The sequence below is a fragment of the Arvicola amphibius genome, chromosome 8 (genome assembly GCF_903992535.2).
Source record: "Arvicola amphibius chromosome 8, mArvAmp1.2, whole genome shotgun sequence".
Lineage (NCBI taxonomy): Eukaryota > Metazoa > Chordata > Mammalia > Rodentia > Cricetidae > Arvicola > Arvicola amphibius.
The window spans coordinates 46,172,703-46,189,504 of NC_052054.1; the positions used below are offsets into that span (position 1 = coordinate 46,172,703).

Sequence of the window (16,802 nt, forward strand, 5' to 3'; positions counted from 1 at the left end):
ATTTTTTCAAATATGCTGCTTTACACACAACTCATCATAAATTTTATATCTTAATATTTCATGTTTATTTAATACTTACATGCCTATGACATCAAACTTTAATTGTAGTGTAATTGTATTCTTCAGAAACATAATTTGATTTTATTTTTTGAGAATAGATATCATTTTAGACAGTACCAGAAAGAGTAAAGTTTCAGCTCAGTTATGGACAGTAAATGTGTCGTGGAGTTGACCATCTCCTTGAGTGATGGTCACACTCAATGAAATAGCAGCCACCAGCTGCTGGCGCCGATATCTACTGGGATCAGATTCTCACAGAACATTCTCCACTCTCTCTGCTTTGTTAAAATGGTGCTTCAAGCTTTTGGCTTCAATCCCAACCTCTTTCTAGGAACTGATTGGTCACCTGTGGATCTTGGTAACTGTAAAAAGGTAAAAGGGCTAAGATATCCTTCAGGATAAAGAGAAGGGTGTCAGTCCCTGGACTCATAAAAGAGTCCACTGGGAATGAACTTAGAAGCCAGGGTTCTCATAATAAATCACCCTTGGTACCTGAGAGAGAAATGATCTTCCAGCATTTCAATGTGAAAGATTAGAACTCTTTGGAGGCCAGCAGAGAAACTGAAATAAACTATTGGCACATGTTCCTCGCCTCTCTAGGTTTCTTTGTCGCTTGCTTACTTCTATGGCTCTTGCCAGGTATATTTACACAGCAAACATCTTCATAGCATATTTGCATGCAAGCAGTCCTCTCCACAGAGTAGAGCCAATACCACTCTTCCTCCAAGAAGTGAAGTCCCACTATTTGCCACAATTCTCCTCACAAGTCAACATTGATTGGCAATTTCTCTAGTTAAAAAGTCATTGTATCTATAAATAAAAGGTATGTTAACCTTAAGAAATGTGGTTGGAGGTGAGAATAGAAGGAAATGGATGTATTCAACATCTGAAAATTATCTTTACTACTTGGCCTCTTCTTACCTGGCATGGTCCATCTGGCATCCAAATGTGCCCTAGAGTTACTCTGCATCTACATGTATCAATAGCTTTAAAAATCAATATTCTAGTTTTGCTTCCCCTTTCTACAAAATGGCTATTGCTAAAATGATTCAGTTGAATATTAATGACATCTCTGTGTGTTTGCACTTCAAAATATGAATGTGGGCCAGGCGGTGGTGGCGCACGCCTTTAATCCCAGCACTCGGGAGGCAGAGGCAGGCGGATCTCTGAGTTCGAGGCCAGCCTGGTCTACAAGAGCTAGCTCCAGGACAGGCTCTAGAAACTACAGGGAAACCCTGTGTCGAAAAACAAAAAAAAAAAAATATGAATGTGTCAAAAGCACTTCCATCCAACGTGAATATAATGACTTTTACTTGAAGGAAACATAAAAAGATTAATAAGTTCTGATTCAATAATGGTACCCACTAATATATAGGCAATGATTCTCCAACAAATGACTTTAGGAGTGCAGAAACAAAATAAGATTTAGTATGAGACTTTAGTAAAGAAACATTGGAAATTCTTTTTGAGGAATATTTATAGAATTAACTCAATGAAAATGATTCTTCTTTTTGTCATCTTTTATAACCCTTACATTTTCTAAACATCCCCCTCATTGCTAGGGACAGACTCTGTCCTGAAGAAAGGCTCAGTGACAATTGAAATAAAACGATACTAACAAAAACAAACCTATAAAACTTACCATTGAAAATCTGGACGCAGTAGACACAGTCTACTTTATATCCTCAATTTTAAATTTTAAATAAAAATAATCTTTAGCCTTTTGGGATTTATTTTACCACCTTCTGATTATACACTATCAGAAAGATGGTAAATAATTAATTGGAAAGTGTTTAATCAATGTTAGTAAACATTTGTCTCTCCTATAAATCAATCAATTCTGTTTGATAATGCGGATTTCTGACTGCTTCCTGCAAGTGCCATAAGATCCCCCAGCAAAAGGAGATAGGGAGCCAGCGTATCAGAAAATCGATAGAGAAGTGTCTTTAATTGATACCTTGTCCTTAGAAATGCATCCTTGGTACACGAGATGTTGAGCACTGGGGAACTCTGGAAGTAATGTTCCTGTTTTTGAGCTAAGGGAGTATTTACGAGTAAAACCGCCCTGTAGTTAAGAGAGGCACAAAAAGAAGTATCACTGTTATGGACTCCAAATTCGGCATTGAAACAGAAATGAACATTTCAAACTGTGCACATTTAGAAGTTTGGGTAAACTGTGTAATCGAATAAAGCAGATGCATCAGCCAATTCGCCCCAAATGTTAAGTAACTTTGTCATCAGAATATTTTCCCTGTCACTTGGGGGTTTTGTTTTGAATATTTGCCATTTTTCATAATTTTTAGAAAGTAATGGTACATTTTATAAGATTCACTTCTGGAGTTGCTAAAAATATTTTAGCTACAAAGTCAAGGGCTGCTGGATCCTCACTGCACATTTGCCAGTAACATAAGCAAAATGATGAGAACTAAATCCACTTGCTGAGTCTCAGGTGGGTTAATTACTGCCAGGACTTTATTAACATCTAATTCTTTTGGTTTCCAGACTTGTAATTTGAACTTCTCTACATCAATGCCCCCCACACTGAATTCAGAAGTTTGCCATTCCTTTGCATCTCTGGAGGAAAACAGTTTTCAGCAAATTACAAAAATATTGCAAATACATATTGTGTAACGAAGTGTAATACTGCCGCCCTGAGACCTATGGGAAACTCACCCAGGAAGAGTGAATGTCTCTTTCCTGTGGCCCATAGACCAGACTGATTGTTCCTACTCTGAAACTTTTCAGCTAAACTTTTCAGAAGCGGTTACCCTTGGGTGATCTCAGCTGCATAGAGAGTCTGAGGTAACCTTGACCACCTGAGACTTTGCCTCAGAAAACAAAATTAAAACTAAAAGGGAAAAATCAAAAATTTGAGTCAAGAATAAAATTTATGACTATAATAAAGGACAGGAAGAAAGGAATTTTGTTCTGCCTTCTAGTTTCTTCAGACTTCTGGATTTCTCATGTTTCCTTGTTCATCTAGATCATGTTGCATATGTTTATGAGACATATTACTGATATACATAGGCAGGGTTTCCACCCTGTCTTATAAGTACCAGGCATTGCATATCCTTCTAGATTTTTCATGGTAAAGCAGGAAAAATGTTCAGGAGACTCTTGAGTCTTTAACATCAAATACTTGAAAAATCACTTGTTTCAAATGGAAAGATTTTATATAAGCTTTAAATCAATATTAGATTAACATGCAAACCATTTTTTCTAATTGTTATAAATTTTAGCCATATCCTCTATTTTCAAGTTTAATAAATATTGAATAAAAATTTAAGAATAGTCAAGAACTATTACATAAATAATCCTCATCTGCTGATATAAATGCAAGTTGATTTCAACCCACTCCATTTAATTAGTCTTCATAATTCAAAGTCTATTTCAAAGACTTTCTATGCTTTGGGTTTGCCATATATGAACATTGTCAGTGTACCCTCAAAGATGGGTACTGTTGACCAGAGAGAAAAAAATGCCAACTGTTTGAAAATGAAGAATTTTGTTCTGTTTTTGTTGTTTGTGTATTTTTTGTTGTTTGTTTTTGAGACAGGGTTTCTCTGTGTAACAGCCCCAATCGTCCTGAAACTCACTTTGTAGACGAGACGAGGCTGGCCTTAAACTCATAGAGATCCATCTGCCTCTGCCTCCTGAGTGCTGGGACAAAAGGCATGCAACACCATGAAAGAATTTCGTTTTAATGAAAGGCCAAGTTATAATCTCATTGTAAAACCTGAAACATCAAAACTCTAGGAGAAAAAAAAAAAGAAACCTAGGTAGTATTCTTTCCAATGTAGGTGTAGGAAAGGGGTTTCTGCATAAGACTCCATGTGTCCAGGAATTAAGATCTACAATTTATACATGGGACCTTATAAATCTAAAATCCTAATCAGCTAAGACAGCAGCCAACTAAGTAAAAAGGGAGCCCACAGACTGGGTAAGGATCTTTGCCAGCTATACACCTGACAGAGGATATATATGCAGAATCTATAAAGAGGTCAAAAAACAGTTAAAAACCATGAACTGATTAAAAATAGACTATAGATTTGAACAGAGTTCACAATAGAAAAAATAAGAATAGGTAAGCAGTATTTCCAAAAAAATTTCATTTTCTCTAGCAAAGATGAAAATGAAAACCAAAGTAACTATGAAATATTATATCACCTGAGTTGGAACAGTAAAGATCAAAAAACAGCTGACAACAAATTCTGGCGAGCAGGTGGGGGAAGGGAATGCTCATTCACTCTTGGTGGGATTGCAAACTGGTTCAGCCACTATCAAAACCATTATGGAAAAAAAATCTCAAAAATCTAAAAATATATCTACTATATAACTGAGCTATTTCACTCTTTGGAATATGCCCAAAGGACCAGACATCCTACTTGACAAATACTGGCTCAGCTGTGTTCATAGCTCTACTGACAAAAGCTAAGAAGTGGAATAACCTAAATGTTCTATGACTGCTGAATTTATGATGAAAATGTGGCATATCTACACTGTGGAATGGTATTCAGCTACAAAGAAAACCTAAAATCACAACCTTTGCAGGTGAATGGGTGGAACAAGAAAGTATCATAATGAGTTAACCCGGACCCAGAGAGACAGATACTCACATGTTCTCTCTCATGCATAGTTCCTAGCTCTGAATGTTTATATGTGAGTATGTGACCTAGAGTAACCATAGAAACTAGGAAAGTAAAGAAGGACCAAGTAGGGGGAGATGGGAGAAGATACTCTAGAGACAGGACCAAGTGCTATGAAAAGAGGAATGAAAAAAATCAGGGCAGAAGCTTTTAACTGAGGAGGGCAGTAAGAATGAGAGGGGGAGGGGAGGAGGTAAATAATACTAAGGAAGTTTGGAAAATCCATAGGAATCATTTTATAATGACCTAAAATTATATATAATGTTTATAAGTTATGTATATATGTATATATAAATACATATATATGTATAGCATATATGTAGTTTGAATGAAGTTATCTCATTCGGGGTGATAATGACCCCTCCAAAGTCATACACTAGTTAACAAAACCCTCATTACCAGGCTTGAAAAATCTTTCAAGTTGTTGGTCTGGAATTGTCCACGAGATTCCCCTCAAACCAGTATAAGCTATCAGCTATCACTGTTGCCCTAAGCTTCCTCCCATAACTTGCAAGTTAGGCCTGTATTGCTGAAGAGACCACACACTTCATATGCAAGACTTAGGAAAATGGAACTGGAAGTACCCCTGAAGACTCCTTTCTGAGAACTAATCTCATAGTACTGGGAGGTGCTATTCAAGCTGCCAAGAGAGGAAAACAAGTTCTACCCATCTGTGGACCTATGAACCACAATGATGACCACTGTTGGCAAGATACCCTTGATGGTGCAATAGTAGTACTCTTAACCTGGAAGTAATCAACATCTGTCTAATTAAACTTAGGGTCCTTCAATACGAGGGATTTCATACCTAGTGCTGGAAGTCTAACCAACTACCCCTGGCTGGTAATGCCATGGAGCTTAGAGGAGAGCCATTATTACCATCTTCCCAAATCTGCATAACTTTGAACTGCATTCTAAGTACTACAGTTATCTTTATAACCACAGATAAGTGTAGCTTTCCCCCTCATCAAAGAAGCTTCCTTTTGCAGTAGGTGGAGATCATTACAGGAAGACAAAACTGGCCAAAAGGATATAATAAATTGAAGTGCAAGTATGTGCTAGAATCTGGAATTCCCACTTCTATATATGAGCATTTGGAAATGCTCTTATCAATATTGCTTTCCATGTTAAAAATAATGAGTGTATATATATATATATATATACTATAAGTATATATATATAATGAGTATATAATAAATATATATGTATATATACATATATTTATTCATTATATATGTATATTATATATATATATATAATGAATAAATGCATTTTGGTGTTTCCCTATAGTGGAGTTCTTTTACTAGTGCAAAATACAGGAACTGGAACTTTATCATTTGTAAACCACAAAAATTTGATAACTAAATAAAAACAAATTCGCAGTAAAATGTGAAATGTATAGAAAGTAAAACTGAACAAAACATAAGCAACAGATATGGTTAGGAATGTATTCATCAGTCATAAAGCTGAGACAGAAATATAGGATTGTATCTTAGAGATCACTAACCTTTACTTAGTAGAGAGGAAAGAGGAGGAACACTGTACAAAGGACTTCCTTCTTTTAATCAGTACAGTAGGTCATGCATGCATATCTCTGTGTACTGGGGTGCTATAAATAGAAATTTCCTAGCAAAATTGCTTAGCATTCTAGAAAACATTACAGAGCAGAGCATACGCTTTTATTTTAATAGTTTAAAGTTTTCGTAGGGGTGATACCTTTGTGTAACTGTAGCTAGTGATACAAGCAGAAGAAGTGCAAGAAGCAAAGCAACCCAAAGAAGACTTTTAAAAATACATTTCTTTGTGTATGCTAGGAATTGTGGACAAAGATGGCAAAAGTTATAAATGATACTATGCTCTTCAGAGTGTGTGGCACAAAGCAGGAAGGACTGGCTATCTTTTTGTGTTCCCATTGCTATGCTGCTGCTCTCAGAGATGCCAGGTTATGTACTACAGACTGGCCACAGAACCAGTCTGCTTTGTTTCCTTGGGTTTCTCTTTTCTTGCGTTTTGTTTGGTTTTCTTCTTGCTCTGGTGGTGACTTCAATATTTGTGGGTAAACTATTAATCTTATTTCTAGGAACAAAAAAAAGGACCCCACAGAAAAGAGACAAACGTGATTATAAGGTAAGAGTGTCTGACTTGTGAGGAGCACAAAGAGAGGGGCTAAGTGGCCCAGTGTGCCTCCGTGATGACAAAAGAGGACTTGATAACAGTCAGCAAATATTTGAAAAGCATATTCCAAGGAGGGAGCGCTTGAGATTGGTCTTGATACAACATTACTCAACTTCCCATGAACAGTTAGTGTGAAAAAGAAACAAGCCGGCTATTACAGAATTTTCTTCACTTTATAAAAATAGAGATAAACAATTTATGAGAAAGAGATTACTCACTAAGGAATGGTGGTGACTTTGATATTTTTAGATGTCTGAGACAAAATTTACCCCAAATCAGAAAAGCCACAGGGAAAGGAACCCACCCTATCACGGCTTGACTTTTTTGACTAAGATGCCAAAAATACTCATTGGAGAAAGGGCAGAACCTTTAACAAATGGTGCTGGGAAAACTAATTATCTACACCTTAGAGAATGAAGCAAGTTCCTATTTCTCTCTCATCCTGCTAGAGAAAAAAGCCAGGAAAACCCTTGAAGAGAATGAAGAAGTTTTTAAAGTAGGGATCTGGTTGTTTGGGAAATAAGACTAATGACTAATAAATGGGACCCTATGAAATCCAAAAGGCTCCAAACAGCAAAACAAGCAGTTAAATGAGTCAGAGACAACCTGTAGAATGAGAGAAATCCTTCCTGGCTATACATCTGACAGAAAAAATAGTATCTGCAATATACAAGGAACTTTCAAAACTATGCAAGAAAACAACCCAATTGAGATACAGAATAAGAAAATGAAGAGTGTTTCCCAAAGAAGAAACGTGAATTTGACAGCTGAGATGACTTGGTGGGCAAAGGGGCTTGCTGTGCAGGTGTGAGGGGCTGAACCCTCATGGGTCACTCCTATGGCAAGAAGAGAACTGGAGAAAGGCAGATCCCTGGTCTACTCTGGCCAGTTGACCTCTTAGACACAGCAGCAAAGAGCAAAGAGACCCTGTATCAAGGTGGAAGGTGAGAACTGACACCCACTGTTTTCTCTGACCTCCACAAGCACACTGTGGCATGTGTGTGCCCTCGCTCTCACACACAATTGCACACACACACACACAGCACATGAACACACCGACACATACACAACCTCGAGGATTCCATCTCAACCAGTTATCATGGTTGGCCTCAAGAAAACAAATGTCAACAAACCCTGGCAAGGGGGTCGGGAAGGGAAAGTTTATTTACTGGTAATGAATGTGGAGACTGGGCAGCCTCTGTCAGTATGGAAATTTCTCAAAATACCCTAAATATAGATCTGCCCTAAGGCTCAGCAATACTACTCCTATGTATCTGCTCAAAGGGTCCTGTATCTTATGACAGAGAAATATGCATATCCAAGATACTCTAGTTATAGCAGCAAGAAAATGACAATCAGTGTAGATATACACCAACTAGAATGGATGATATATATACATATATATATTCTACTATATATACATCATATATATGATATATATAGTAGAATTTTACCCAGTTGTGCATAAAGAAAAGTGAAATTTGTGGTATTAAAATGGAACTAGAAAATATATTAAGTTAGGTAACCTGATCTCAGACACACAAAGATCACATGTTTTCTCTCATATGCCAATGCTAGTTTGTAAATTTTATAAATGTGTACTTGTATGTAAAGAAAAAAGAGACCATTAGAGTTCTTGGAGAGAAGAGGTTTCGGGGAGGTTGTAGAGGGGAGGAAGCAGAGGGGATATGAAAACAGGAGGGGGAATACTGGGAGGGACAGGCTGGAAGTGAGAAAATAGGGCAAGGACAAGTGAAAGGATGGGGCAAGGAGAGGGTCAATCAAAACTAAGTATGTATTTTAAAATCATAAGGTAATCTGCTACTTTATGAGTTAAACAAAAGCTAAAGTTTTAAAAAAGAGTTTAACCAGAGATATTTTGCATGGGTAGATACAACTATATTAATTGAATAGGATTATTCAATTAATATACCAGTGCCTGGAGTAGGTAAGCAATGAGCTGTTCATCCACGACACTCTTGAACTCTCAGTGAGCGTGATCACTTATGTGAGGTCTGTACAATACTGGGCCCATCTGCATTCATCAAGGAGTTGAGAGGGACTCAAAAGGCCTGTACTCAATGGAGTATTTGTAGGAAGTATATAGTTGGTGTTAGGTAAGGGTGGTATCACAAGACTCTGCATTTTTCTAAGACTATAGCTATAGGTAATTAGTGGTTTCTAGGAATAGAGGAGATATTTCCTTCCGTGGTAAGCCACTAATAAGGTCAGCACCTGTAAATAACCCTTGTCCAAGCTTCTTCAATCAAGTCAAACTAAGTTCACTGAGTCATCCAAAGACAAAAACAAAAAACCATAGAAGGATAAGTTGAGCTAGGTGGGAAGGTTAAAGGGATCATCTTGTGTGGTAAGGAGATGAGAGAGTAAATAAAAAGTCATTTTATTTACTCCATTGAGTAGGAATTCCTATTTGTACAAAAGAGAAACTTAAAGCACAAGAAAAAATGTAACACATACTATTAAAAACACTAAAAATCATATTACTCCATAAAACAAGAAGTCAAACATTGTTAAAACTGGTATCTTGTGGAAATCAACTCGGCCAAAAGCCTTTGACCTAATCTGTCCTGCCTGCAAAATATGCTAGGGAAACGGTGGCACAGAACTTATGGTAGTAGTCAACCAATATCTGATTTAATTTAAGGCCCACTTCACCAGAAGGAATGTATACCTGGCACTGTTTGGGTAACCAAAAACCAGAGAGTAGATGGTCCAAAGACCTAGGGTATAATCAAACACTACTGACCTTTAAAAAAGATTCATAAAATGACTCCTCATGGTTTTCTGTAGATCAGGGCCTTGTCCAGTCACCACCAGAAAGCTTGCTCAAGCAACACATGGGAACAGATGCAGAGACTCACAACCAAGCATTATAGGGAAAGCAAGAGTCTAAATGGGAGGTCCCTGCCAAATCCCTTGCCTTGGAGCCTAGGGAATCCCATCCAAGAGTATGTGGAAGGATTATAAAAGCCAGAGGGGGTAGAGGACATCAGCAGAACGAGACCCTCTGAATCAACTAAGCAAAGTGCATATGAGCTCACAGAGACTGAAGTGACGAACACAGTGTGTACATGGGTATACACCAGGTCCTCTATATAATATAGCTATCAGCTTAGTATTTTTATGGGATTCTTGATTGTGAGAACAAGTGGGTTTCTGACTCTTGTGCTCCCCCCCCCCTCCACTTGGAACTTTTTTCCTCCTGTTATGATGCTGTATCCAAATTTGATATGGTATTTTTTTGCTACATATTATATTTTATTTTGCCATTCTGGTGGTTATCTCTTAGAAGACTGTTCTTTTCTAGTGAGAGAGAGAAAGAGAGTGAATCTGGAGGGGCAGGAAGAAGGGGAGAACTGTGAGGAGCGGGGGGAAGGAAAATTATAATCAGGCTATATTGTATGAGAAAAGAATCTATTTCCTTTTCTTTTTCTTATTTTTTATTAAATTATATTTTAAAACAATCTTTTCTCACGTTACATACCAATTCCAGTTCCCACTCCATCCCCTCCTTCTGCTCCCTCCACCTTTTCCCTACCCTAGGCCCCCCTCTACTCCTCAAACTTCTTTCTTCCCCAGTTGCTTCATGTCATGTGACTTGAGAGAGAGACACCACCTAAGAGAAGCTGCCTCAGCTTGATGTCATAGAGTGTGCATCCTCCCTCTGAATTTGCCTTTCCTCCTTCCAGTTTGAAGAGGAAATGTGTACCTTTATTCTCAAATCTTAGTCGGGATGGTGAGTATATGGGATTTTATTATTTATTCTTCATAGCTTTGCCAAGCTTTAAATATTTCAAAAATATAAAAGCAAACAAAAGTTGGCCACAGCAGAAGCTAAACAACAATTAAAACAAAACAAAACAAAGAGCAGTAAGCACAGTTACTTTGTGATCTTATGAATTTTGATTGTCTTAAAATGTCTTAATTCTTTGATTTTCTTAATTCATAAATACAGGTCTTAAATTCCACATGAATATCCATATACTACCTTGTCTCCTAGAGATTGTAGCACCATGAATATGTGAATTAATTGCTTTGACCATGGGTTTAAAATGCAGAGCCCTCTTCTGATTGTTTTAAAGCCCATGCATCTCTCAGACCTACTTGCTTTGGCCATAAATCAACAGTATTGGCAGCTACTCAAGCTATCTCAGCATTATTAATGTTTAAATAACCTGAACTATACACAGATTTGCACTGATTGTTTCTTTTCCTTAGCAAACAGCAATTGTTGATTACCTTAAGCAGAAAATAACTTTAAAATTTCAATTTTGTTGAGCAAATATCATTTATAAATTGCTTTAGGTGGGTTGGGGTGCAGCTTAGGAACTGACAGATGCAAAGCCTCAAACTTGGTCCTCTACCTGCAACAAATTACTTAGTTCTGAGCCTTTAAAAAGCTCTTTTGTGTGTCGATTTTAATCATCTTTACAAAGATGCTTTACTATTGTTCCAGGTGCCTGTAGAAAACACAGAGTCCATATGATGTACCTTTATTACTACATCTGCATTAGTAATGTAGTCACTGCAGAAGGAAAAGGTAGATCTGGGAAGCAGGTTCCTTTTCCTCTGTGGGCTAAGATGTGCTGTACACGTGGCGGATCACTGGATAGATCAGTTCTGCTACCTCATCGGACTGGAAGAACAACTGAGCAAAATCGTTTGAAACCCCTAGTGAAATCACTTAAAATCCTTATTGGCCTAGTCTTTAATGAACCAAAGTGTATTTCTAAGTCAATATTTTTGCAGTTTCATAATTGTTTATTTAATGAAAAGCTATTATTTCCTTGATAAAATAGCAACCTGTAGTTTATTATGTAATTACCCAGTAACTGTTCTTAAAGTATTGCAAAGAAGCTGGTCATTTCAGAAGGTTGAGGACTTTTATTATTTTTTTAAGATAATGTGCTTGCGTTATTTCATCAAACTAATGGAGTTACGCTTTACCTTTGGTTAGGATTTACGGCACAACACACTGTCCTGTGCATTTAGTTCTGTGGCACCTTGTTTTAATGATTAGTTAAACTGAAGATAATGAAGGTCTTATCATGTGCCTAATTAGCCATGCAGTCCCTAATGGTAGCCTAACTCATTTAGATAAAGTCAGTTTGCTGAACTGTTCTTTAAGGAGAGGTTGGAGAGGAAGCCAATGGGAAAAGATTACTTACATTGTGTGTGTTGAGTGCATGCATATGTGGGTGTGAGACAGTACATGCATGAGTGTGCATGTATGTGTATGCATTTGTGCATGTGTGTGTGTGTGTGTGTGTGTGTGTGTGTGTGTACAAAGTAGCAGAACATACCGCAGTACAGTGTAGCACTGTGGCTTCTTGACAACTGTTAATACCAATTCTTTCTGTATTCTCTACTAGAGCTCTTCTAACTGTTGAAGTAGAAGTTCTTAGGTCAATGCTGGTCTACTTTTCAATTTTCCAAGTATATGGTATTAGGTCACCAAAAATTATCTCTCCCAAGTGAACTGGAAGTTGTTAAGCAGGTCTGTGCAAGCATTTTCACTCAAAGTTTGACTTAACTGTATTTGGAGCCCTCGGTTTCTAGTGCTCCCAATGAATAACATTTACTTGTATATTTAAGGAACAAAACCCTCTGAGCTAAAAACACATATGTGGAACAGAGATAAAAAGCATTCTTACCTCATTCTTCAGTTTGCTCCCCGAAAACCTTAAAAATCATATAATTTCCATTAGTTTGAAAGAAATTATAATTATAGCATCCAAGAAAACAAGACATGAAAGTAGTCTGTTCATAACATCATTACTGCTCAAATATCTAAGAAAAAGTGTTTTGTAGAGGAAATTAAAATAAAGGGTATCTCAGGAAGTCGGGTAAGATTTGAGGTAAAGAAAGATACTTTATACTAAAAGTTTATATGTGTCCTAGCCTGAATTTACATTTTATTGTGAATATTCACTAGTAACCTGCTTCTGTAACACCTAAATTAATCTTAGCATAACTGAAGTATTTATTTTTCCCAAAGATGAATTCTTCTTTTAAGAGCTACAAGTAATTCTCAGTAACCACACCAAGAGGGAATCCAAGAGCAGTTTAATTCATCTGTTCCAGCATTCTTCTAAACTTTGTGTGCACAGAGGTCTTATTGACTCTAACCTCACATATTAATATCCTGCTCCTGATAGTCACTAGCAGCTTAAAACAGTGGGATCTTTAGAATAACGTGGGGTTTTGTCACAGAGGCTCAAATGGAAAAATTGTATCTTACTGTCAAACTAAGTAAGATAGTACTCAAAGATTACGTCTTTATAATTATTATAGCAATCTCTTGTGTTGGTAAGGTATTATTCAGATGCACAAAATTTTAAATCAACTGTCTCTTCACAATTCTTACATTTTAAACTTTACTTTTTACTGAATCCAGCCTGAAAATAGACCCAATCTTATGAATAGATGAGAATATTTAGAAGATATTTATTTTTATGTTACATGTATTGGTGGTTTTGGCTGCATGAATGTCTGTGCACCATGTATGTGCTGTGCCCATGGAAGCCAGAAGATGCACTAGGTGCCCTGGACTGGAATTTTGAATAGTTGTTAGTTGGAAGATGTGGGCCTGCTGCAAGAACAAGTGTCAACTCTTAACCCTTGAGCGATCTCCCCAGCCCCTGAGGAAGAGCAAATTTAAAGGCAATTCTGTTTCCTTGAATTCTCTTCCTCATCTTTTGGGGGCACTTAGTTCACTGTTACTTTCTCATTATCCATTAAAATTATATAATTTACCAAGTGGTATAGACCATATCAATATTCTCACAAAGCTGATGTTTGATGATCAGAAGAAAAAATTCGTAATAAGCAAGGCTACAAAGTCATCTTATTGAATAGACATCGTACATATTTAAAGAAGCGCAGAGATGCATCTTGAATATGACATCACTCTACCTTGTCAGGCCCTTTCCAGAATAAACGGAGTGGTAGTATGCACTGCTCTCTTTGATGCCAATCCCATAGTAATGATACCTACAGCAAGACAGGAGCCATTTCTGTGTTAGTGAAAGAGAAAGGAGAAGTAGGAATAACTGAACCAACCCAGTAAGGATTGCCACCCACGAAAGTCACTCCCTAGGCAGTACCACTGCCTACCTTTTCCCCATGTTTTCCCATCTACATGCATCTAAGGTCAGGAAGTGGATGAAACTAAAGGATGAGGACATTTCCCCTGGACTCTAGACTAACTGTATTTTAAAATGTTACATTTGGCATTGCCATATAAGTTTAAAGTGGATAGAGCAAGGGCTGATATGTACTTCAAGCCATTCTTCTGACAACAAGAATTTAAAAAAAAAGAAATTGGTTTAGTATCCCCATACCTAAACATATCCATGGCCCAGAACATAAATACATATAGAATACCAAACTACTTAAAAATATAAATCAGTTAAATGAGTGGCTACATAAGATATCACTGTGTTATTATACTTATACTGCACACTCCTAAGGACCTAACAAACAGACTTGACTTTAGGATTCTTGGACTCCAGGTGATAGCTTGATAGTGTTGGGGGGCACACCCTTACACCACTAATCAGCTCTTGCTTTGTTCACTTGTGGGAGGAGTACTGCACACCCCAGATCCTTCCCATAGCCACTCTTCATTCTAGGGTCATGTGCACTTGCATGAGTAGGACATGGTCACCTCCTGTGAATGGACTGGGAGCAGGTCCCCAGGGCTCAAGGAAACAAAGATGTTTAGATGAGAAGTGTCAGGGCTTCCAAGGCCCCAGGGCAGAGATGTGAGCTGCAGATGGAGACTTTCATTCAGGATATGGACTTCCTGACGCTCTAGGACACTGGGATCAGAGCCTCCTAACACAAGGCCCATGGCCGTGAAGCTCTTTCTATTGACTCAAGGTTACTTGAATCTGTACATTAAAATGATGTTATAGATGAGAAACAGGAAGAACAATATTTTGTAAGTATGAAAGATTTAAAGTCTGTTTGGGATAAGAAAACTGTATCCTGTTAACCTGAGCAGAAGACTCCATAACTATTCCACTTTTATAGACTGTTGAAAGCTATACTTTGTGATATGAGGCAAGAGGATCCCTATGGTATGTTACAACAAGCAGGGAGATAGAAAAATAGTAAGTCTATGAAGTACAATACATCTCAGAAGTATTGAACTGATTTTATGATAAAAGAAGCTTAATTAATAAAGACCTGATCAAAGAAAATACAGTAACAGAAATCATTAAACAGTGAATAATAAATAATAATAACAGCAGTACCTAAACTATAAACTGGAAGATTTATATGAATTTGGTCAGACATAGCGGAATTAGGACTATGATCTTATGGGTTTGGAATAAATACTGTTATTTCTCTCTTAAAACTTTAGAACTAAAACACCTGTATAATGTCACTGCATTTGAAGAAAGAAACAAGTGGTAAACAAAGACCAGAGAGTCTTTCCAAATGGGAAAAATATCATAACTTCGTGTTCTCTTGCAGAGTTTACTATTTGTGCTCTAGAATTTACAGTTTAAACAACTATACTTAAGTCACTTGCTAAAGCAATATATGCTAAGCATCATTTCAAACGTTGATTAACTTATGAGAACTCCTATCTTCTTGTTTCACATCTCCAACCCCCCTTTTCTACCTATAATAAAATAATTTTATCCCAAAGTAAAGTGGTTTGCCATACAGTCTATAAAGAGCTACATGGCCTTCACAGGTAGCAGACAACCAGATAAGTCAAAGAGGTAGCCATGAGTTCAATAAACATTAGAGTGTATCTATCATGTCTGACCATTGTGATAGTTGTCAGAATAATGATGGACAAAACAGACATAGAAAGTAAGACCAGCTGTTCATCCCAGTTCATGGCCTCTTGAGCTAGATGCCTGCTGGTCCTGCTCTGGTGACCACACTGATCAGCACAGAAGCAAATACATTTCCAGGTTCTAAAATTACCTACAGTTGGATTTGTTTTAAATTGCAACATCCTTCAAGACCTTGGCTAGTGTGGATTTGTATTTTTTTTCTTATTCATGACATTATGATTGTTTCATGTGCATTTACTACTTCCTTATTTTTAGAAAATGATTTTGTTGTTTCCTTTTTATTACCCACCCAACCATTAGAACAATAAAGTTCTGTTTCTACTTGAATTCAATGTCAAGATTTTGTGCATCTTATTCTCTAGTCAAACGTAACTGACATAACAATACAGAGATGAGGGAACTGACTTGGTCAGTGGCCTTCACCTCAACAGTGGAGAAGCAGCTGCTTTTCTCATTAGAAATGTCTCCTTGTTTAGGACTGATGAGATGACCAAACTTAAGCTATCTATTCTGTCTTATGAGCATGCCCAGAGAGAGGAAACTATTGAAAGAGAATCTTCTTTTCTTCAAAAGTATTCTGTGTTCTGTGTGCTAGAGCAGGGTCTCTGTTCTGGAGGAGTTAACAGTCTTGAAGTAAAAAAAAACATGCAAAGAAAGGTGGTTCCAGATTAACACATGCTACAGTTGAAGTGGGTGCAAACAAATGAGAATAGAAGTTGCTGCCATTTATTGCATTTCTACTAATGCAAAAACTTTATACATACATGATTTCAAATGGGATACTATCCCAACTTCATAACAAAGTTTGGAAAAATATGTAATTTATTATCTTTTTGGGTATGTGGTGGGCACACGATGTGTGAGTGTGTGTGTTATGTGGTGTGACTGTGAATGCCTGTGTGTAGAGACCAGAAGGACAGCTCTCAGGAGTCAGTTCTCTCCTTCCACCATAATTTCTAGAGACCAAGCTCAAATGTCAGGCTTGCATGACAATTTCTTTCATCCCATGAGCCATCTTACCAACCCTGTGGTTCATTTAAAGGTTATTTAACAGCCTTATGGGTTTGAAGGCAAAATTCAA

The 16,802-nt window shown here is 37.3% G+C and overlaps 1 protein-coding gene across 1 annotated transcript in view; it reads right to left on the minus strand.

The window, feature by feature from the left end:
- Rfx6 (regulatory factor X6) overlaps window positions 1–16,802 on the minus strand; it is a 48,072-nt gene that overhangs the window by 17,983 nt on the left and 13,287 nt on the right. The window contains exons 5-7 of the mRNA XM_038340313.1: window positions 13,818–13,895; window positions 12,557–12,584; window positions 2,018–2,125 (exon numbers count right to left, since the gene is read on the minus strand). Of these exons, the coding sequence (XP_038196241.1) occupies window positions 2,018–2,125; window positions 12,557–12,584; window positions 13,818–13,895 (214 nt within the window). The remainder of the gene's footprint in view (window positions 1–2,017; window positions 2,126–12,556; window positions 12,585–13,817; window positions 13,896–16,802) is intronic.